Source organism: Leptonychotes weddellii, chromosome 1 (genome assembly GCF_054177405.1).
Source record: "Leptonychotes weddellii isolate Sample4059 chromosome 1, ASM5417740v2, whole genome shotgun sequence".
Taxonomy (NCBI): domain Eukaryota; kingdom Metazoa; phylum Chordata; class Mammalia; order Carnivora; family Phocidae; genus Leptonychotes; species Leptonychotes weddellii.
This window is the reverse complement of record NC_138369.1, coordinates 1,553,330-1,576,299: the sequence shown is the minus strand read 5'-3', so window position 1 is coordinate 1,576,299 and position 22,970 is coordinate 1,553,330. Positions and strand designations below refer to the sequence as shown.

General features: G+C 59.3%; 1 protein-coding gene across 6 annotated transcripts; it reads right to left on the bottom strand.

Moving 5' to 3' along the window:
- Window positions 1-635: 635 nt before the first annotated feature.
- THOP1 (thimet oligopeptidase 1) lies at window positions 636-20,069 on the bottom strand. 6 transcript variants are annotated; one of them, XM_081831033.1, is made up of 13 exons: window positions 19,903-20,069; window positions 17,092-17,304; window positions 14,410-14,558; window positions 13,259-13,366; window positions 10,136-10,238; window positions 7,551-7,711; window positions 6,657-6,792; window positions 5,833-6,205; window positions 5,307-5,508; window positions 2,795-2,981; window positions 2,474-2,602; window positions 1,577-1,713; window positions 636-1,155 (listed from the first exon to the last, which is right to left on the bottom strand). In XM_081831033.1, exons 1-13 carry the CDS (start codon window positions 19,916-19,918, stop codon window positions 997-999), a joined length of 2,073 nt encoding a protein of 690 aa, XP_081687159.1. In that variant the 5' UTR covers window positions 19,919-20,069; the 3' UTR covers window positions 636-996. The 6 variants fall into 6 exon arrangements, with proteins under 6 accessions (XP_081687159.1, XP_081687200.1, XP_081686975.1 ...); XM_081831074.1 differs by having other exon boundaries at window positions 636-1,152; window positions 5,839-6,205; XM_081830849.1 differs by lacking the exon at window positions 7,551-7,711 and adding an exon at window positions 7,098-7,297.
- Between the last annotated feature and the right edge of the window lie 2,901 nt (window positions 20,070-22,970).

Sequence of the window (22,970 nt, the reverse complement as noted above, 5' to 3'; positions counted from 1 at the left end):
TAAGGCATTTTGAAGAATTATCAGAGGACCCAGGAAGGCCACCCGTCCCCATGGCCCAGACTTGGCTGCGTTGCTACCAGCCAGAGGGAGCTGAGCCAAGAGGACCACACGTGCCTTAGTCTTCAAGGTCACGCGGTCCAGAAAGGTCCCAGCCTGGCGTCCAGCAGCTGCGCCCATTAATCAAACCGTCAAATCACAAATCCCTAGGCCTGGCCAAGGGGCCGGGACAGGAGCTGTGCCCAGTGGGGGGGCTCCAGGGCCCCAGGGCGGGCGTGGCCTCCCAGCTTCCTGGAAGAGCTGAGCCTGGTCCACGTGGCCCCGGGCCGCACAGGGAGGGGGGAGGTCGGCGGGAAACAGACCCCTCCTGGTGAGCGGTAGTGGCACGCTGGTTCCGCAATTCCCATCGGCACCCCCACCCCTGCACGCAGTCTGACAGCTCAGCCGGCTCCCAGAGACCCCAACCCGTCACAATCCAGAACGCGCCAGCCTTCGACCGCCCCGTGTCCCTGGCCTGAGGGCTGATGGCCAAGCACATCCGGGGGTGACGGGCTCATCGGCACGTCACCCCCATGTGACAACGGATAGTCCGCTGGTCTGCGGTAGAAGCACAAGAGTCAGAGACCAGGCCAACAGTCTCTTCCTTCTTTACAATTTTTTTTTTTTTTTAATGGCTGCATTTCAAAGAACCACCATCTTTTCACTCAGAAAACTTCCCAAGAAGGGGATGGATTAGTGCAACAAATCGGCGGGCCTGACGGGACACAGTTTCCCAGGCATCTGGAGGATAAGACCCCACCAGCCCCGGCCGACCACTGAGGAGACTGGACAGGAGGAATGAACGGGGAGGACCAACACCCCCTCTCCTCACCCTGCCCCCACCCTCCACCCTGAGCTGCAGGCCACCCCGTTTCCCGACTGGGGGCTAAGGCAACAGGGCGGCAGGAGCTAGGGTGGGGCTGGGGTGGGCTGGCCCGGGGCTGGCAGGGCTCTGGTGCGTCAGCAGGCTGCTGGCTCGCTGCGGTCCACCTGCAGCCCTTTGCTCAGGAGGAAGGCGTCCTGCTTGGGGTCTCGGCCCAGGAAGAGCTTCAGCATGACGCTGGCGTCCTGGGAACCCCCGGGCCTCAGGATGCAGCTTCTGTAGTCCATGCCAACCTGCTGGGAATGGGGTGGGGGTGATCAGTCCTCGAGCATCCCCTCCCGGCCACAAGTGGGCTCATGGGTGCCTGCATCAGCATCAGAGAGAACATGCACGCGCAAGCACACGAGTGTTATTCACAAGCATGTGCACGAGCACGTGCGTGCAGAACCCCACCCATTCACAACACCGCAAGGCCCTTCACGTCACAGAGGCTGAAGCCCCAGCCGAGCCCACGGCACAGGTGGCTGAGCTTCTGCGGTGACAGAACACAGGTCTGGAGAGCTGGCTGAGCCCCAGCCCCAGGAGGACCCAGCGAAGACCAGCAGGTGTCCCCGCTCCCCTCCCCTGGTCCCGGGCGGCAGGGAGCAGTGCCGAAAGGTCACTTGCTCCCTCCGCAGGCGGGCACCCCCTCCCACTGAGTGGCTGGCCTGCCCTCACCTTGCCGTTGAGGATGCCCTCCTGCTTGAAGCGCGTGTGGAACATGTCCATGGAGTACACCTCGCTCCACAGGTAGCCGTAGTACTGGGCATCATAGCCACCTGCCAGGTGGCCGAAGGTCGCAGGCATGTTGGTCCCTGGGACAGACGTGGCACGGCTCTCACTGCGGCCCCCCATTCCCCAGCCCCCTCAGTGCCCGCTGCCGGGAGAAGGGAGCCTCAAATCAGCCCCATCAGAGGTGACCCACACACCCAGGAGGAGAGGAACGGGCCCCACAAGAAAGTGGTAGCTGGACAACTTGGCCTGCTACCTGCTGACGCTGAAGAGTTCACACAAAAGGATAAATCAAGGCACGCCCATACGGTGGAAAGCACGCCCTGGTTAAACTTTTGAAAGGATTTTTAAGTGCTTGTAGAATAAAGCAACGCCATACCCCCTACGCTGAAATTCCGATTTTCACACGTGTTCATCCAAGCACTTTCGAGAACGCCCAAGGACAGGCATCACAACCTGATCTCCTCTCTGCCTCCAGGGTAGGACATCCCTGCTCTTTGCGGCACCTCCCAGGCCTATTCCAGAGCAGGGTGCGGGAAGGCACCGCTGAGGGAGTTCGGGGGCTGGCGGGGAGGGAAGCGGCATACAGCCTGAGCGGAAGGAGGGACGGCAAGAAGGGATGGAGCTGCTCACACCCACCAGCTCCCAGCCACACGCTGGAGCCCACAGGCCCAGGAACACCAAGCGGCAAGGGCGCCAGAGGCCGTCTGCTTCCTCCCGGGGCTCAGCCACCACCTAGAGACTGGCCTGACTCCCTCCACACGTCACTAGATCCTTCTGCCTCCGGGAACGGCTGGGACCCTGACGCCCCCCCCCAGGTGGGCCCACCTTGCGAGCGGCTACCTGGCGTGGCTGGGACCCCAAGGATCTCCTGGCAGAGGCGGGCGTACTCCTCCGCTGGGTCTGCAGCCGTCTGGGTGTGCAGGGCCTGATCCACCTTGGCCAGTACGATCTGGCGCAGGTTGAAGAGACCTGACGGGCGGATGGAGACAGGGAAGCCGGCTCTGTACTCCCTCAGAAGAAGGCACACGCCTGGCCTCCCCCGCGCCCCCAACCTCGGGGCCAAGGCCTCCCGGAGGCCCCAGGCAGGAGGGTGGCCCCGGGCGGCCCCCGGGCGGAAGGGAGGGCGGCGGCCCCGGGCGGGAGGCGGCTCCCAGTGGGCACCTGTGTTGGCCTGCCGAGACTTGATGAGCTTCTCAAGCAGCTCCTGGGGGATGGCGCTGCCCGTCTTGTAGTGCTGGGACATCCTGAGCAGCGGCTCCTTCTCCCACACCCAGTTCTCCAGCATCTGAGAAGGTGCCTCCACGAAGTCCCGCTCCACGTGCGTCCCGCTAAACATGGCAAACTCCGCCTGTGGGGGCGGACAGGGCTGCAGGGAGGTCTGGACCCTGCCGGGCCAGCTGCCAGCCACCGGCCTTGCTGGGGTATGGGGGGCAGCGGAGGGTCCGGGGCGCTGCTAACAGCCTTCCCAGCCCAGGACACATGGAGGCGGGCAGCACGCCCATCCCCGGCTGGCCACCTGGGTTCCCTTCCTCATCCACAAAGCCAACGCTCTCAAAAAAGCCCTAGACCCCAAAGGCGCGGGCCTGGAAGCCACAGGATGTGGATGGTGGTGCTGGAGGCACCTTGTGCTTTCTCCACTGTTGGCTCAGCCGTTCTCCTGAAGCCGCGTAGAGCCCAGCTCTGGGGGCCACCCGGGCACGTCCCTACAAGGCCCGGAGGGGGGCAAGAACGGGAGAGGACGAATGCTGGGCCTCGTTACGCACAGGCCTTATTTGGGACTTCGCCTACTTGCTAAAATTCCCAACCCAAGACCAACACCTGTGGCGCTTCGTGGTCCTTTAACGCTCCGCCTCTGGGCTTCAGCTCTGTGAACAAGTGTCCTTTTCATGCTCTGTTGAGAGCCCCCCCCATTTTTATGTTTTTGTAAGCGATTGGGCTGTTTAGACGGATCCCAACAGGGGTGCCTGGGCGGCTCAGGCGGTGAAGCGTCTGCCTTCGGCTCAGGTCATGATCCCGGGGTCCTGGGATCGAGCCCCGCATCGGGCTCCCTGCTCGGCGGGAAGCCTGCTTCTCCCTCTCTCACTCCCCCTGCTTGTGGAAAGCCTGCTTCTCCCTCTCCCACTCCCCCTGCTTGTGCTCACTCTCACTCTGTCTCTCAAATAAATAAATAAAAACTTTAAAAATAAATAAAATGGATCCCAACTGCCACGCTGAAGTGGTTTCCGGCTTTCCTGAGGGCAAGAAGGCCGTGATGTGCAGGGACAGCCCGCGGTCAAATGCGTGAGCTGCAGCGCGGTCGGCTGGGAGCTCAGTGTGACGGATCAGCAGCACCTACCGGAGGTGTCTGTAAACAGAAACACGCACGACCCGAGGGACCCAACCCTGTGTTCCCGCGGGAGCCCTGCTTCGGTATCTGCGAACTGCGCTCGCAGTGACTTTACAGAACTGCCAACAGTGAGCACGTGTCTCTGCAAAGACCTGAAGGAAATGAGGGAGCCATGAGAGTCACTGGCAAAAGAACGTTCCAGATCCAGGACATACCCCGTGGGCACGCAGCGCGGAGGCAGGCAGAGGCGAGGGGAGTGTGGACAGGGCAAGGCGGCCGGGGCACACAGGCCCCAGGGCTGCAGACGCCGCCCTGCCCTGAGGAGCGCTGAGTGCCATCACCCCGAGACGAAACTTATTGCACAGCGGACGATAGACAGACACAAGAGCTAAAGCCCAGACTTCTAAAAAAGGAAAATTAGGAGAAAATGATCTCTTCAACAAGACACAAAAAGTGAAAACCATGAAATAAAAAAGACAGTGCACTGAACACCAAAGTCAAACCCTCTGCTCAAAACACACTTCTCAGCGCATCCCACGCGCAGGCATGTTACTCGGCAGAAAACAGGGGCGAGGCGCCCACACGCTCGGCCCTGGGGACGGACCCCGAGCCCACGACGCTCAGGGAGGGAACCAGACACGGAAGGCCACACGGGGTGTGAGTCCACGTGGGTGACACATCCAGAACGGGCTCATCCGCAGACGGGAAGGGGGCTCGTGGGGGCCGCGGGGGGACAACTACAAGGGACGAAGGCTCTTTCTGGTGACGGAAATGTTTCAAAACGTTTGGGTATGGGCGCCTGAGTGGCTCAGTTGGTTAAGCGACTGCCTTCGGCTCGGGTCATGGTCCTGGAGTCCCTGGATCGAGTCCCGCATCGGGCTCCCTGCTCGGCGGGGAGCCTGCTTCTCCCTCTGACCCTCCCCCACTCATGTGCTTGCTCTCTCTCATTCTCTCTCTCTCAAATAAATAAAATCTTTAAAAAAAAAAAAAAAGTTTGGGTAGCAGTGATGGCTACGTGACTTGGTAAACTAACGATCACTGAAACATTCAGCTTAAAACGAGTTAGGGTGGCCCTAACCCAATGACCAGCAATCTTATGGGAGAAGAGGAGGACACAGACACACACAGAGGGACAACGGTGTGAGGGCGTGAGGAGACAGCGGCTGCGGGCACCGCTGACCCTGACCGCAGACCCCCAGCCCCGCTGAGACACATTTCTATCCAGTGAGCCAGCCGTCTGCAGGGCCCGGTGGTGACCCAAGGAGCGGGGCGCCGTCCAGGGAGGCGGCTGCCTCCAGACGCACCAACCGCCAGCACCGCCCCCGTCCCCGAGGCCCCTGCACCCACCTGAGAGCAGAGCTGGTGCATCACGTGCCCGAACTCGTGGAAGTAGGTCTCCACCTCGTCATGCTGCAGCAGGGACGGGGCGTCCGGGGTAGGCTTGGTGAAGTTGGCCACCATGGCCGCGATGGCGATCTGGCGGGTCCCGTCGTGCCGCAGGCAGCCTGGCTGCAAGCCGAAGCAGGCCGCGTGCCCGTACTTCCCTTCCCTGGGGACGGAGGCAGGGTCGGGCCCAGCCAGGGATCTGCGGCACACACCGCCTGGCCCACAGGGCTCCTGACCCCGCCGGAGCCCCTAACCGACCCATCTGCCAGCCCAGGCACCTGCACAGAGCAGCTCAAACCTGCTCCTCGGCAGCCGGGGGCCTGCCCCACACTCTGTCCCACGGCTCGGGCGGAACCTCCTGGGCACCCTCCTCCCTGGGCAGTGAGCACTCCAGGCCCCTCAGCCGGCCCTGCACCGCGGAAGCCCCACAACCCGTTCCACAGATGGGAACGCTGAGGTGCAAGGAAGGGTCTCCGTCCGGGCTCACCCGCACCTTGGGTAGAGGTCCAGGTAGAACTTCCCAATGACCTTCCCTGAGGCCGAGTCCCTCACGGAGTACAGCTTCACGTCCTCGTGCCACACGGTGGCGCTCTCCTCCAGGTCGAAGGTCAGCCCCAGCAGCTCCTGGTAGATGCTGAGCAAGCCCTTGGTGACCACCTGCATGGGGAAGTACTCCTTGAGCAGGTTCTGGTCCACGCTGTAGCGGGTCTCCTCCACCTGGTTCATGTAGTAGCGCATGTCCCAGGCGTTGATGCGCCCGTCAAAGTCCAGGCCCCGCTTCTCGCACTCGGCCTTCTTCAGCTCCAGGATCACGGCCCGCTCCTGCTCCCCCAGGGGCTTCAGCTTCTGGGCCAGCTCATCTGGAGAGGGCAGAGGGGAAGGCTAGGCTACCCTGCGGCGGCTCCCCCGCCAGCCCCGGTCCGCAGCACGATGGCACCAGCATGCCACCTGCAAGGCCAGACCGCTGGCACAAGCCAGACAGACATCGCCCTGCAGCAGGTGGGGGTGCGGGCAGGGGCCCCTCGGTCTCCTTCCACGAGCAGGAAAGGATGGCCAGAGTGGGGACGCTTGCCCAGAGCTCACACCAGGACGCAGCAGCGCAGGGGCAGACGCAGGCTCACCCCAGAGCCCTACGCTCGGCCATCAGGTTCGAGCCCCTTGAGGCTGAACAGGGGTCAGGGAGGTGTTAGGATTCCCACTGTAGGGTGGACAGAATGTGGCTCTCGGAGGCCTCACCACATTGCAGGCAAGAATAACCTGAACCCCACTCCTGGAACCCACGGCGGGAGGCTGAGGGAGGCAAAGGGTTACCTAGGAAAGTGGCCACCACCTGGCTGCTCTTAGCCATGTTCATCTCCAGGACGTAGTCGGCATGCGTGCTGAATCCCAGCAGGCTGGACTTCTGGGCCCGGAGGGTCACCAGCTCTCTGAGGATCGCACAATTCTCCTGGAACCGACCAACGACCAGCTCTGTGGGCGCCAGGCCCACCACCTCCCACTTGGGTCCCGTGGCCAGCACAGTTCTGGAATGCCAGGACCCAGCCAGCTGCATCTCGTCCCCACCCCCCCTTCCCATGGCCTAGGTTTCCATGGCTGCCCTGTGGTCCTGCCATAACACATGCATCTCTCTATTAATCCTCAGGTCCCTTCTGGACCCAGAAAGGGTGTGACCGTGAAGGGTTCGAAGGCCGTGAGTGGACAGCAATGTGGGGCCAGGTGAGCCGCAGGGGGCACTGTGCACGGGGAGCTCACCCCCGTCTGCTGGAGACACTGAACAGGAGAAGCGAGGCCACACCGCGGCGTGGACACAAACACAAGCGTCTGTGTGGGAATGGATGTCTGTGCGCTGAAGACACGCCCCAGGCCGCAGTTAGAGGGCCCAGGCCACCACACAAGACACAGAAAAGGGGAGGGCGCGTCTGCAGACCCCAGCTCAAGCCCCAGCAACGCCACTGGAGAGAGAGAGAGGGGATGACCGAAGCTAAGGCGCGGGAGCAGCGGATGGTCACACAGACACAGGACTGGCTTGGGGAAGGGGTCAGACCCTGAGCTGTGGCCCCGGGCCCAGAGCCAGAGCCAGCCCCGGCATGGAAGTCTGGGAGGGGCAGGCTGAGCTCGCCCGGGGCTTGCCGACCCCCGAGCCCAGCCCAGGAGGCACCGGGCAGACAGGACAGGCCCCGCGACTTCCAGGCATTGCCCTCCCACCTGCTTGCAGCGACAGTTAAAGGCCTCCTCCACCTTCCTCCTGGTCTCAGGCACGTGGCATTTCTTCAGGAGGGGAAAATAATGTGGGTACTTGAGGGTGACTTTCAACTTGTCATCCCCAGCCTTCTCCAGCGAGTTCAAAAAGTCCTCCGGGAGGCCTCCTGCGGGAACAAAGCCACGCCTGCCACAGGCCCGAGAAGCTGCCAGGCCCATGCAGCTGGGGCTGGAAGCACGCGAGAGGCTAGGACTGGGAGCCTACGGGGAACAGGGCGCCGGGCCCGGCCTCCCCACCCTGCCCTGAGCCCCTCTGGGAAGACGGAGAGCTGCTGCCCTTCCCACCAGGGCTCCCAGGGAGGAAAAGCTCCCCTCGGCTCAACCCCGACACAGGGGGCTTCCGGGAACTGCAGTCTCTTCCCTCGTCCCTCCCCCAACAGTGACACGAGGGGTGGAGAGATGCCACCCTCGCCCTCCTGACGGGCCGAACTTCTGCAAAGGCCCCCACCCGGCTCCCTGCGCCGAACTGTCCTCCTAAGACAGAGATCCGGGTGCATCACCTCAGACTGAAAACCGCCAGGGGCCATCACAGCCCCAGCTCCGACCTGGCCCACAGCTCCTTCCAAGGCCAGCTTGCCCGGGGCCCTCCGGACAGGTGAGAAGGGACGCTGGGCAGCAGGGTGGGCAGAGCTCGCTGCGTGCACAAGCGTGTGCACGTGTGCGCGTGTGCAGACGCCCGTTTCCTAACTCTGGGACAGGGCCTGGGAACAACAGGCCCACAGCAGCAATGGGCACGCCCGGCACCCACATCGCGGTTTCTAAACAGCCGCCCAGGCCAGGGTGGGGACAAAAGGAGCCTGGAACCCAAGTCTCAAAGAAAGTGCTCACAGAGTAACAGGGACACTTCAAGCTGCAGAGGCTCTTGAGGTGGAACTGGGACAATGTGAGCATCAAAACAGGGACAGCAGAGACCACAACCCCGGGAGTTAACGGGGCCTCTGTCCACACCGCCACTGCAGATAAATCCACTACTGGGGGGAGGTGCTGACTTGAGAGACCAGCACACAAACGCACAGCAACGACGGGGTCAGAAGACCATTCGCGGGAGCTTCACCCAGCAGCACACGGCAGGGGCTGCAGCCCAGGGCCCCCCCGGAGTTGCTGCCGACCAGGGAGACACCCGGCAGAGGAGCGCCTTCCCCGAGCAGCGGAGACTCGGGGAAGGGGACAGAGTGAGAGACATGCTGTCCGAGACCCTGTAAAGGGACACCAACTCTCCCTTTGGCAAGCAGAAGGAAATCAACACGCGCCACACCCTTGCTCAGCAAGACCTACAGGCTGGCCGCCCAGGCCGTGGTCACCGCCTCTGCCCTCTGAGGCCGGCTCTGCTCCACGGGAGGCCCCTCGAGCTAGACAAATGGGCCGAAAAGCCGGCCCATGCGAGGGTGTGGGCGAGCAAATTTGTCGGCCGAATTCGAGACCCGGATCCTCCTCTGGCCAGGAAACACAGTGGGCGCGTGTCCTTACACGGGGAGCCACGTGGGGGGACGTGCCGCCTGAGGCCCAGGCACGGAAGGGACCGAACCAGAACAAAGGGCAGCAGAGGGCAGCGCTGACCGACCTGCAAGCCCCTGCTTGGGAAGGCCCGCCGCTGTGGGCCCCTTTGCAAGCCAGCTGCCCTTGGGGGCCTCCAGGTGCGGGGCGGGGGGGGGGACCTCTGGCAGTGGTTGGGGGGGAGCTCTGGCCACGAGGCCCGGCACGGCCAGCCCCCAGGCAGCAGCAAAACCAGGGCCTGGGCTTTTCAAAAGCGTCCACGTCAGGAGAGATGACAACACTTGTGTGAACGGCTGAGGGGCAGCTAAAGAGGAGCCTAAAGAGCCAGGAAAACTCCATGTGACGGGTGCTCTGTGAGCGGACGCGACGGCGGAGAGGAATACGAGGAGTGTCCCCGGCGGCACAGGGGGACACAGATTGTGTTCTCCACGATGCAGCCGTTCCGAGTGCGAGGTGCACTCCTGGGGAAGGCTCACAGGCCTACACACGACTCTCCCACAGCGGGGGGAACATATGTGTGGCAGTGTCCACGGAAAGGACAGAAGGTGCACCGTCAGCTTGGGGACGCCGAGGGCACAGGGCTTCCCACGGTACGGTCCTTACAACTTTCCCACAGTGTCAAGTTTTTTGAAATGAAACAGCTGGGGCAAGAGAAGCAAAGACTACAAATTAAAAAAGACACCTCGGCCCCAACCTTTCGTAATTCCCACCTACAGCCAGGTGTGGGAAAAAGAACCAGCTGGGATTGAGTCTATCTGATCCTCTTACAAGATTCAAACGAGAAAAGCAGCAGGTGGGGGCGTGGGCCTCAAAGGGGAAATCCTGGCTAACTCAGCCGCCTGACCCAGCGCTTTGGGCACTGCTCGAGGAAGGATCTAGAAAGTGCTGACTGCTCCAAGGGAAGAAAGCCCCTCGCCCAGGGCGGTGGGACACAGACGTTCCCGCACTTCGGAAGCCTGCGGGTGGTGGCCACGGCCTGCAAGGGTCCTGAGGCCGCGAATCAGCCCCCCGCCCCCACCTGAATCCCCCACCAGTACCCAGCTCCTCTCGCGTCAGTGGCAGGAAGGTCGTGTCCTCGTTCAGGTTCTTGTTGAAGTCGATGCACAGAAGACTCAGCTTCTTCTTAATGCTCTTGATTTTCTGGAGGGAGGAGCACAGCTGTGAGTGGAGTGCTTCCACCAGGGCTGGGGGCTCCCTCCCTACGGGCAGAAGAGACAAGGGAGGCGAGAAGAGGGACGGAAAAGACACAGACATCAGGTTCTAACACCGCTGTGCACAGCGCCAACAGAACACAGACACGGGCTTCCATACTGAGCAGCCTTGGAGACCCTGGGGACCTCGGCTAGCGTCCCCATCGGTTACGTGTCCCCAGCCAAGAGCATTCTGGACCCTACTACCTTCAGAGTCCGCAGCCTAGGCTTTCGGACATTTTGACAGAGCAGCAGGGCTAAGCCTCAACGTGGAAACTTCTGAGGGGGGCGAGGCGCGGCGCAGGAGGGGGTGCCGTGGGGCCACAACGTGGGCCCACCGCCACCTCCGGGGGGCCTGGAGCTGAGCCCAGCCCTGGGCCTGACGACAGAGGCTCTGCGCTAGCAGGACAGGGGGGCGGGGCAGGGCAAGCGTGCCCGACAGCTTCGCGGGCAACGCGGGGCTCCTTGGGCGAGACCCTGGCTCAGAACCAGCCCACACAGGCGCACTGGGCCTCGCCGGCCCCAGCCCTCACTTGCTCATCTCACCGAAGCTGAGCCACTTACGGTTCTGAGATGCGGCAGGGAAACAGCACGTGCCCTCGCAGAACGAGACAACGCTCCGGGGCCCCCACCCAGCCCCCTGCCCCGGCTCCACATGGTGCTCCATGTCCCTTCCAGCAAGGTGGCCCCCAAGTCACCGTCTGTGCGGCCCCCCGTGCACACACGCCGGCCTTTCAACATCGTGACGGAGCTGTAAGAACTGTCGGGCGCCTGGCCAGCTCAGTCAGGGGAGCACGTGACTCGATCTCGGGGTCGTGGGTTCAAGCCCCACGTTGGGTGTGGAACCTACTTTATAAAAAATGAAGGGCGCCTGGGTGGCTCAGATGGTTAAGCGTCTGCCTTCGGCTCGGGTCATGATCCCGTAGTTTAATCCTGGGATCGAGTCCTGTATCGGGCTCCCCGCTCTGTGGGAAGTCTGCTTCTCCCTCTGCCTCTCTCTCTCTCTCTCTCTCATGAATAAGTAAATAAAATCTTAGAAAAAAAAAAAAAAAATGAAAACGGCAGCTCTGCTGCCGTCGCTCTGGCCGAGCGTAGCACCTGCACCTGCTGGAGCGGAGGCACCGCACTGGGCTCTGGGTCCCACAGTCCCGCGATGGAATCGGACTCCAGTCCCACTGGCACTGGTTTTCTTGTTTTTGTTTTTAAGTTTCTTATTTTTACGGGGGCACCTGGGTGGCTCAGTTGGTTGAGTGTCTGACTCTTGGTTTCAGCTCAGGTCATGATCTCAGGGTTCTGGGATCAAGCCCCATGCAGGGCTCCATGCTCAGCGGGGAGTCTGCTTGAGATTCTCTCTGCGCCTCCCTGGCTCATGCGCACGCCAACTCTCTCTCCCAAAAAAAACATATTAATTAAAAAAAGAAACGTGTATTAAAAAAAAAAGATTTTTATTTTTAAGCGACCTCCACACCCAACGTGGGGCTGAACTCACGACCCCAAGAGCAAGAGTCGCACACTCTACCGACTGAGCCAGCCGGGCGCCCCTCACCGGCTCTGGTGTTAACAAACATGCCTCAGCCCTTGGAGTCCTGGTTTCTTCAACCACAAGCTAGAGGTGCTGGCGTCCGTTCTAAGTGACAAGAGGGACAGTCGCTGAGCTCTGGGCACGGACCTAGTGTCGGCATTAACTGTGTCTTTCCTGTCTTGGTGCTTTCCCATCTGGGGGTCTCGCTGACCGGGAGGGGTGGCCAGTTCCTGGGGATGGTAAACAGCTCACCCTTAAGGGCACCTGTTATGTGCCAACGAGCCAGTCCAGAGCCCACAGCCCAGCCGTCTCCTTTACGTGGCTGCCTGGCAGAGAAAACGGGGAGGGAATGGGGGGAACAAAGATCCTCAGTGATTAACCACAGGACAGGGGGCAGGCACGGCCCTGCTCGCCCGCTGATCCAGGCCAGAACGCAGGAGATGCCATCTGTGAGGCTGGGACTTACGATAAGCAATGTGTATTTGGTCTTCGTCCCCATTCCCGGCACACAGCTCCTAAAACCCTTGGACTTTCTTCTGTGGTCACAAGAAACTGCAACAGCCCGAGTGACAGAGGAGTGGGGCCCATCGTGTTGCTTATCACCAGCCCCTTTCAACCACAGTCGAATGCATATTAACGAGATGACTTTTGGAAAGCCCCTGAGGATGGGGGCTGGTGGCACCCCCTGCTACCCTGGGAGGGGAGAGGGGCCGGAGGCTGCAGGTTCAATCAATCACCAGTAGTTTAATCAGTCATGCCTACACAATGAGGCCCCCATAGAACTCCTAAAGGACGGGGTTCAGAGAGCTTCCGGCGTGGTGCACACGGGGCGGGGGGCAGAGCTCCGTGCCTCTCCCCCAGACCTTGCCGTTCCAGGTTATACCCTTTACGGTAAGTCAGTAGTACTAAGCAAGCTTTTCCTGAGTTCTGTGAGCGGCTCTAGCAAATGACTTGAGCGTGAGGAAAAGGTGGTGGGAACCTCTGACCCAGACTGGTCAGTCAGAAGGAGAGAGAACCACCTGGATCACACCGCCTCCAGGTAAGTGTGTTTGAGTCTGACTGTAGGACACCTGCTGGTGTCACAGAGTGGTGAGTGATGCGGGAACCCCCACACGTGCGGTGTCAGAGGGAAGCCATGCCATTGTAGCGGGTATGGAGAACAGAGGCCCCTAGCCACAGTGAGCTCTTCCTTAATGCCACCGCACTGAAGTCACGGAGGGGACCGATGAGGTGTGCCCCCTGCACCGCGCCCTCTCTGTGGCTGAGGGAGCGCACACCATAACCCTGGAGAATCCAGAGCAGGTGGGTGCAAAGGCAGACCTACTCCAGACAGACCTCCCTCCCCAGAATGGAGGCAGCAGAGAGGTGGGCACCCAGCCATAGGCTGGGCCCTCTGACGCCGCGCGCAAGCAGGGGGGCCCACCCCAGCCCCGACAGCTGGTACTCACTTGCTGAGTGTCCTCGGGCAGGTGCAGCCCGTTCCTCCTGCCCAGCTTGATCAGTCGCTCCAGGTACCGCAGGGCCTCTGGCCTCAGTGAGTCCTTCTGAACTTTCTCCTAGAGCAAGACAACCACAGTTCTGTATGAGGGAAAGCAGAGGCGCCACCAGGTGCTGGTGAGGCGGCAGGAGACCGAGGCACACGCGCAAACCTCACTGCAGGGAACGTGAGACGGTGTGGCCACCGGGGAGGGCAGTTACGACCACCGTCCGACTCGGCAAGGACACTCCTGGGCGTCCGCCCCAGACACATGAAGATTTACGTTCACACAAAACCTGTCCGCGAGCATGCGCTTCCTGGGAACAGCCCAAACTAAAGCCGGCCCGGAGCACCTCCCACAGGTGAATGGTTAAATGGGAAGGAGAATGGTGGGTGGCCTCAAGGTCATCATCCTGGTGGTGGTAGTGACTGGTTTCGCAAAGCGTTACGCTGGGGGAAATGGGGCAAAGGATAGACAGGTGCTCTCTGAATTCTTTCTCACGACTGCACACACACCTACAAAGGTCTCGAAGCTACAACTAAATACAGAAAATGCTGCTGGTGCTTCCACAGGCCGCCCGCCCAGGCCTGCACCAGAGCACGCTGGTGGGCTCTTCTGACCGAGGAGACGCAAGCGCTAAGGTAACAGACAGAGGAGCACCACTGTCCACCTCCACGGCTCACTCCCACACCAGCGGCCAAGACCCGGGAGGCAGGGCACCAGCCCTACGGAGCACCCCTCGAGGTCAGGAAAACGAAACCATGTGGTGGGTACAGGAAAGGCTTACAAAGTCCTAGGCATTTTAGGCTCTATTGTTTGTGTTCCTCTGCATTTATCTCTGTCACGCTCTCATGTTTCTTTACTGCGGTAAAACAAAACACAAAACTCACCACCTCAGCCGTTCTTAAACGCATGGTTCAGTGGCCCTAAGTGCACGTGCCCTGCCACGCAGCGGTCCCCACCGGCCACCCCCAGGGCCCCTCAGCTCCCCACCTTCCAAAGTCTGAGGAACAGAATGATCAAGTCTAAAGAGATTCTGATCCAGCAGTGCCTATCTGGACGCCGGTCTGTACCCCCCGGTGTCTACCTCCAACATGCCTGGTACCTCACTGCATCCTCACCTGCAGCCAGACAATCCTCTGGTACACATCCTGCCTCATGCTCATCTCCACATCAAACTCAGACAGCTTTTTGTCCGCCTCTGTGCTGGCCATCCGAATGTCCTTAGATGGAGAAACGTGCTGCGGGAAGTCAAGGATATTCCTCTGAACTGAAACGGGGGGAGAACGGGACAGGTGTGAAAATCGGCCCCAGGTAGAAACTGGCACATACCAACCTCACCCCGCCAGGCACGTAGCTCATCCACATCTGCCGATCTGTTCAGTGAACGCTCTCCACACTGGGCCCTGGGCTGGGTGCCGGAAGGAAGAAAGGGGCATGGTTGGTCATCCATGTCCTCGGGGATCTCACAGTTCAATGGAAACAAACTCAACTCCCAAACTCCAAGGAAAGAAGGACCATAACAGAGAAGTATGACAAGATCTAGAGAGGCTAAAATAACTCAATTCCAGAAAAAGAGCCACGGCTGCTGATGGCAGCATTTTAAATTCATAAACAATTTTCTAACTTACAGAGCACACTCGCATTTCGTTAAACAGAGGAAGCATGGGTGGTTGTGAGAATGTAAGCTTTAACAATCACCGCCTGACCGGGCAACATACCACTAGGTGCCTACATGCAATCACACAAAAATCACGTGTTCACAGCAGCAGGACCGTGAATAACCCAAGTGGACATGACCCAAATGTCCACTGACAGGTGGGCGGACAAACTCAACGTGTCCCCCACACACCAGCATGTCAGTTGGCTGTGAACAGAAGTGAGGCGCCCACGCATGCTGCCCCGGGGACAGACCCCGAGCCCACGACGCTCAGGGAAGGAACCAGACACAGAAGGCCACACGGGGTGTGAGTCCACGTGGGTGACACGTCCAGAACAGGCTCATCCACAGACGGGAAGGGGGCTCGTGGGGGCCAGGGCTTGGGGGGGTGGGTTGGAGATGGGGAGTGACTGCTGATGGGGACAGGATTTCCCTTTGGGGTGATGGAATGTTCTAGAATTAAAACATGGTGATGGATAACTCTGAATATAAAAACCACTGAAATGTATGCTTTGAGCAAATTCTATGATATGTAAATCAGATCTCCACGGAGCATTTAGTTTTAAAAAGCATACACTCTGCATTGGAAAGACCTGTATTCAAATCACAGCTTGGTTGCTCCCGTGGCCCCAGGCCAGACCTGCTGCCGGATGCGCAAGAGAGGACAGTGAAAAGGACAGAAATAGCATCCGTCCGTCTGGGATTTACAGGCTCACAAGCGCCTGTGACTGCACCAAGTGTGACAACAAAATCGTGCAGTGTGTGGGATCGATGCAAGCAGCCCGTGAGAGCAGAGGGGGCCCGGGAAGGGGCTGCCGAGGGGAGTTAATCTGTGATCACAGAGAAGCCCAAAATCTACCAAAGCAGGGGGTGTGTGAAGCCCCGAGACAGGAGAGTGTGAGCAGGTGCGAGCAGCCACATGGCCGGGCACTCACACCTTTGAGGAAGGTCAGAGAGGGGCGAACCGCACCAAAAGCAACATCAAGGACTCTAGCCTTTGTCCGGAGGGCAGTGGAAAGACACTGAGGGGCTGGTGGGGGGGAATGCCTTGATTCAATTTTAGTTTCCTTTAAAACTCCTTGGGGGGTGGGAGCCTGGGGGGGGCTCAGTTGGTTAATCGTCTGCCTTTGGCTCAGGTCATGATCTCGGGGTCCTGAGATCGAGTCCCACATCAGGGTCCCTGCTCCTCCCTCTGCCTCTGCCCCTCTTCCGTCATGCACACATCCACATGTGTGCCCTCTCTTCCTCTCAAATACATAAAATCTTTAAAAATAAAATAAAATTCCTTGGGCTACTGTGGGGAGACAGAAAAAAAGGCTGTAGGAGTGAAGTTGGTGTCTGGCAGGGCTATGCCCAATAGGCAGGAATTAGCATCACGCAATTGCCAAGAGCCTCTCTAGAAAGAGATGAGGGGGGAAGACTGAGGTGCACCCACCTGAAGGCAGCACAGAAATCCACGGCATCTAGCAAACGCGGCACAGGGAGGCTTCGTGAGAACCCCCCAGCAGAGATTCTCAAAGGTTCCCAGAAAAAGGACTTTTGCTAGAGATCCAGGAGCAAGGGTTTCCTCAGCTCAGAGTTCTCTGCTGCAAGACCCGTCTTGGTCTTTTGTCCCCACACCATCAACCTCTACAGAGTGGGCTCAGGGAAGCAGCTCTGCATCTATTTGAGCACCTTGTCCCTCACAAAGGGAGCAAACAGACCCCAAGGAGAGAAGGATCCAGTTGGGTGGTGATGAGGACACCTAATGGCATCAAGCTACCAAAGTGCAGGGGGGAGAAGAAAAGCAAAGGGGGCCAAGTTCAGTTGCTCAGAGAGAAGGAGCAAGGAGTGGCTGCGGTTTCGAGGCTGGCACGGGAGCTGGCTCCTAGAGAGGAGTGCTGTTAGACAGGCTGTCCTGCTCTGGACCCTCAGATGACGCAGCCCGTGAGAACTAAGTCCGCCAGGCTGTGCAGCAGGGCACGCAGGGGAACCAGCGGCCCTCCGGGCTGCCTCTTGCCGAGCAGATGCCTTTACCCCCAGGCAGCTCCTATATCCATCACCATCCCCCTGGGGAGGAGGAGGCCTCACCCACGGCCAGGGTCCAGGAGCTCCAAGGCCTGAGCACTTCTGCCTCCCTGCCTGGATCCTGACCCGGATTTACCTGTGTAGGACACCTCCACATCAGCCAGCGCCTTGAGGGTACTCTCATAGGACACGTCTTCAAACTTCTGGGAGCCCACCTGGTCATATACACGCTTAGTTTGCTCAATGAGCTCCACAGTGAGCTCCCCTATTTGCTGGGCGCTCAGGTCCCATCTTAGGTAGTTCACCACGGAGCACGGGGCCGCTGTGTCCAGGACATCTCCTGCACAGGCTGGACAGAGAAGACAGAGCCCCACACTGAATGTGTCTGCTTCAAGGACAGAAGTAGGGTTAGACTAAGTAGGGGTTGGAGGGCAAGGACAGGAGCATGGTTTCCCCATGCAGGTAGGCAAGGCCCAAGGGCACCCCACAATGACCCAGCCCCAACATCGGCAGTGCTGGGGTGGATATTTGGTATACACCTCCATCTGAGTTAACTTACTCGATTAAAGGGCGCTACCCCTGACGTCCCTTGATGTAATGTGACATTTACACTGTATTGCTTTCCTAAAATAGGGAAAATTCCTTATTGCTAAAACGTCCCTAGACCCAAGACTTTTTGGATAAGAGACCGTGGTCTGTAAAAACATCTGTCGCTTAAACTGCTGTGCAGTGTTCAGGGTAAAGATGTTTTACTTTCATTCCCTCACTGATTCGCAGTTCTGAACTCTGGGTTCTATGTGGCCCCCATTGTACAGATGGAGGTCCAGAGATTTAGAGAATTCAAGTCTCACGCCAGCAAGTGGCGGAGGTGGGATTCAAACCTGTGCAGTCTGACCTTGGCTCCAACCCTGTGAACCAGTGTATCGTGTGCACCCCCCACCTTTGTAAATATCTGATTGTCAGATCTTCCTGCCCCCTTTCCAGGGCTCCACCCCGCTTCAACCCTTACTGGAGTTTATACCAGGGATTAGCAAATGACAACCTGTTTTTGTACAGCCCACAGGGTCAAAATGATGTTGCACGAGACTAAGTGACTCACCAAGCCTAAACTAGCAAGCCCTTTACAGACTGGTTTGCTGACCCCTGGTCTACACCATCCACACTCTATTGGGTCTTGCTTAGCAGGTCTGGCCAGCTGGCCTGTGCCTAGCCACACCTGCTTTCTTCAAGGTATCTCCCAGGCCTTCCCACAGGCTGTCCCCTCTGCCCTGAGCCCCAATCCTACCAATCCTCCGTTCCATGCTCCTTCCTCAGACATCCCAATGGCATCCCTGCGGCACCTGTGTGTCTCAAATGGCCACACCTGCCCCAAATTACTTCAATTAATGAACACAGGCTTGTGTGATCCCCCAGTAGAGTATGGAATGCAGAATAAGTAGAAGCTGCTCCAGGAAACACCCACTTGTGCCCCATTTTCCCCTCTGGCATGGCAGGGAGTTGACCAGGGCCACAGTAGTCCTGGACTACCCGCCTTTTTGTGAATACTGAAGAGGGACGGGATCTTTGCAGGGTACTGCTGGCTGGGACCCGTGTTTGGTGTCTCTAGGGCAGGGTGTTTTTTTTTTAACATTATCAACATCTGTGACTGGGTCGCTCTCTGGGGTGGGGGTCCACCCTGGGCACTGTAGGGTATGAACAGCACCCCTGGGGCCCCAGCCACTCAATGCCAGGAGCACCCCCAATCATGACAACCACAGATGTCCCCAGACACTGCCCAGTGTCCCCTGGCGTGCCACAATCACCCCAGCTGAGGACCACTGACATACACTAAGTGGGAAAAAGAAAGGCTCTTGAGCCAGGGCAGGCCGGATATTCTGGCCAACTGACTGCCACGAGCTTAGGGAAAATCGTTCCGCTTGCAGAGCATTGCGGACTTCAGAACTGCAGAAAAAAGATGCGGGTCTGGGTTACATCGGGTGGCAAACAAGGGCTCCGGAAGCTCGGACAAGGTAGGAGATGCGTGTACGCTGAGAACTGTCAGCAAAATCTCCCGCAGGAGCTAGGACCTGAAAGCTGGAGCGGACGCATTCATCCTGTGTAGTTCAGCTTGCCACCTACATGCTCTGTCCCAGTAACATTCCTGCCCTCCTGAGGCCTGAATAACCCTAATTATGATTATCATTAATGCAATTATCATCACAGTCGGCTGGAGAAAGAACCTGGGGGAGGGGGGGGGAGACCAGCAAGAGAAAACTCAGGAGGCACCACACAGCAGCCTGGGCAATTTTCTAAATACAGGACGCACACCCCATCGCTCCCATAACGAAAACCCTTTCAGGACGCCCCTCTGCCCTTAGAATAAAAGGGACTCCGAGCTGCGTTCTCCCCGAAATGACTTGTTGCTACCCAAACGCGCTCCGCGTGCACCTGCCTCCTCGCCTTCGCCCTCGCAGTTCCCGCCACCTGGGGAGGTGCTCCCGCAGGTCAGGGCAGCACAGCTGCTTCTCCCGCGCTGGGTCCGGGCTGATAGGCCACCTCCTCCGAGAAGCCCCTCAGGGACCGCCCTCTCGAGAGGAGCGCCGTCAGCCCCACCACCGACCACTCCCTAAAGCCCTGGCTCGCTTCTCTGCTGGCTTTCTCGGGCTGTGGGACTCCGCCGAGAACTCACGGTCCCCCCCCGGAGTCCGCCCCCAGGGCCCGACCGGTGCTCAGCGGAAGCCACACGCACGGAGTTGGCTGAATGAGTGAAGCGCTGGAAAAGCTGGTTCATTCATTCGGCCGCCGAGGGGGCGGGGTCCCGGGTTCGCCGACCCATCCCCCCCAGGCTCCAGCCCCTCGAGGGTCACTGGGCTCCGCTCCTAGGCCCGAGTCGCGACCCCGGGAGGCGCGAGGATGGAGGGGACGCCCGGGTCCGGGCAGCGGGGCCGCTCCGAGGGGCAGCCGGTACCTGCGGGGGGCTTCATGGCGGGCGGGTGTGCACCGGCGGCCCCTCCCTCCACCTGGTCCGCGTCGCGGTGCCTCAGCTGCCGCGGCCGGCCGCCTCCGTCCGCTCAGGGTCCGCAGCAGCCGGGACCGAGGTGCCCGCCGCCCGCGCGCCCGCTGAATGCTGGGAGGGCGCGTGCGCCGAAGGACAGGGCGCACGCGCGCCCCAGCTCCGCCCACACCGCGAGGCGGTGCTTTGGGAGGCTGACGCCCTCTACGCACGCGCTAGAACCCTCCCTGTCCGTCATTGGCTCTGGCGGCGAGGGGGGCGGAACCTTCGGGGAGGCCCGGGAGGGACGTTTCCATGGAAACCACACACAGCTGGCGCCCAGAATCCTGTGTAGTCGCGGTTCTTTCTGCCTGGATTTCTCTGCCTGGGCTTCTAGCTCCCGTATTAATTTGTGCTTGCCCCCTTTCTACTTTTATAACTGTATTGGGCTAATTTTGCAGGTTTTCTCCCGCACCTGAGGGCGTCACGTTAGTAACCCCTTACCGTCCAGATCTCAGGCGCTTTTTGTAGATTTTCCCAACCAGCATCCTACCCAACTTCTAGCATCGAACGAATATAGGCAGGACACGTATATCAGCAGAATCCGGTGAATCAATTAAATGAAAGGCAGTTTTTTAAAAAATCGAGAAAGCTTCAATAAATGAATCCGGGACTTCAAACAACAGGTGTTTTTAAACGGTGCAGTATCCTACCCTGTAACTATCGTAAGTCCATTAAAACAAACAAAATCTTGAAGTAAGGGGCCCAGGAAAATTTACTAGAGCCAAAATGGCCAAAAAACCCACTCCCCTTATTTCTGCAAAAGAAGTTAAAGAACACCGGGCTTTAAACATGCATGCGTTTAAATAGGATAAAAGTGAATTAGGAGAACGCTTCTTGCAACTTCAACACTAACGGTGATCAGTTGTGAGTCATCCTAGGGAACTTCCTCATCACTCACCCTCTATTAAGCCCACCAAGCTTTATCCTACTTAATCTTCATTTTCGCCGTTTTCCGTACCTGGAGTTTTTTCCCTTATCGTCCAAATCCACCTCGACAAGGTGGATCTTCCCTAACCATCCCGGCCCACCTGCCTCCCCAATCATAGTCCCGGCACGCCATTTTTTCTTTATAGAGCTTGCCATCAGGTGAAAAGGGTTCGTCTACGTCCTAGTGTACTAGTTTGTAGTTCGTCGACCCCGGTACAAGGTAATGGGAGCGAACACTTTCCTGGTTTTTACAGTTGGTTTGCAGTAAATACTTGTTCGCTATTAAGCACCTGCTCTAAACATACATGTTTGCGTTCCTTTACGTCTTGTGCGTTGACTGAATGAAAGAATGCGTTTGTGGGTGGATGGGTGAGTAAGTGTAAAAGATTGCGGGTAACAGTCGCTCCCATTCACAGAGCGCCTGTGCGGCTCCGGGCGCCAGATACCCGGACACAGCAACACCACGTGGCCGGCTCGGTGCCACGTGACCGGCTCTGCGGAACGCGCCGGAGTCCGCCACCGTCCCACCATGCACCGCTCCATTCCCGCTCGAGAGGGGAAATCGCTCCTGATTTCCGGCCTCCGTTCGGTCGCAGAGGTCAGTTGCCCTAACGAACCGCTCTCCCCCCACCTCTAAGTTACGTCACTTCTCCCCACGCCCGCCTCGATAATTAACGCGCCTGCGCAGAATAAAACCCAACGGGAGCCGGCTCCTTCCGCGCAGGCGTCGCGGCCGGAGGCGGGGCCGGGCAGCGCCGCGGTGCGCAGGCGCAGCCGTCGGTGGGTCGGCGTTCGGCCGCCTGAGAGGTGAGTCGTGGAGGGGGGTGCCCGGCGTTGTGCCGGTTGGGCTTGGGGTCCGCGGCTCGGAGCTCTCGCGGTTCCAGGGCCGGGGGGAGAGGTTGGTTTGGGGTTGGGGTCGCCGCGATCAGCTGGCTGCTGTGAGTGGGCGGCGCGAAGGGGAAACTGAGGAAGGGTGGCGTCGGGCAGGCCCTCGCCGGCGCTGGTCAACCTCCCCCGGACCCCAGGCCCGGGAAATGCTGCTTCGCAGGCCCGTGGGTGGACAGCGGGAGGTGAAAACGCCCCGCAAGCAGTGAGGGTGTCTTCTGCCCAGAAACACAGTCCCTTTGAATGGGGACCCCGTTCGTGGGGCGCAGGTCGGGGTTCTGTCCCAGAGCCGCCACTCTCCACCTGGCCAGCCTCTTGGCTTCCCGGAGCCTCAGTTTCCCCCGCTGTAAAACGGGCGTCGTCACGGTCCTTGCCAGATTGAGTGGGGTGGGAGGTGGGGGTCTTGGGAAGATTAAAGCGGCAGGGCCCCCCGCAAAGTGAGAGCTTAATAGCGGCTGTTAGGTCTTTCACAGCTCGGGTCTTCTGTCGGTTGTGCTAGAGGTGGGGAGGAGCTGGGGCTGAGGACCAGCTCCACCTCCTCTCACTGGCTGTGTGAGCTGGGGCAGATCGCTTCCCTCTCTGAGCAGCGCTTTTCTTCTAAAACAGGGACCCTAGAAGAACGTGCTTCCTAGGTTTTCTGTTAAGTTAAATAAGCAGAACATTCTCTGCTCAGGTTCCTTGGGCTTGTTAAGAGTTTACTAGAGAATGGCTGGTTTATTAGGTGTCAGAAAACGTGCAGTCTGCATCCCGTAGGATTTCCTTTGGTTTTCTATCTCTGATTGGTCTGTCTGCTTTTCTTCTCCCCAGACCAGTGGTTTTATCGCCCTGGGGGACACAGGGTAATGTCTGGGGGTCATTTGTTGTGGCCACGACTGGGTGTACTCCTGGCAGCAAGTGGGTGGGGGCCAGGGATGCTGCCTAACTGGGCAGTGCCCAGGACTTCCCCGCAGAGAACCGTCTGCAGTGTCCACAGTGGGGAAGTTAAACCTTCCTCTAGACCAGTGCTTCTTCACCGGCATGAGCTGCACACAAGGGGGTGGGGTATGGACTCAAGAAAACGTGCAGGTTTTGTGGGGAGAGGAAAGGGCACTTCGGAGTTTAGGAGGCTCTGGAGTCCCGACTGCTGGGCTCAAAATTCCTGGTTTGTGTCTTCTAAGCTGGGTGACCTC

Coding starts and splice junctions, on each gene's coding strand:
- THOP1 (XM_081830849.1), bottom strand. Junction 10,239..13,258: donor TGCCCGAGGACACTCAGCAA/GTGAGTACCAGC, acceptor TCCTCCCTCCAG/AAAATCAAGAGCATTAAGAA. Junction 1,714..2,473: donor TGGGGTCCCAGCCACGCCAG/GTAGCCGCTCGC, acceptor CGTCTGTCCCAG/GGACCAACATGCCTGCGACC.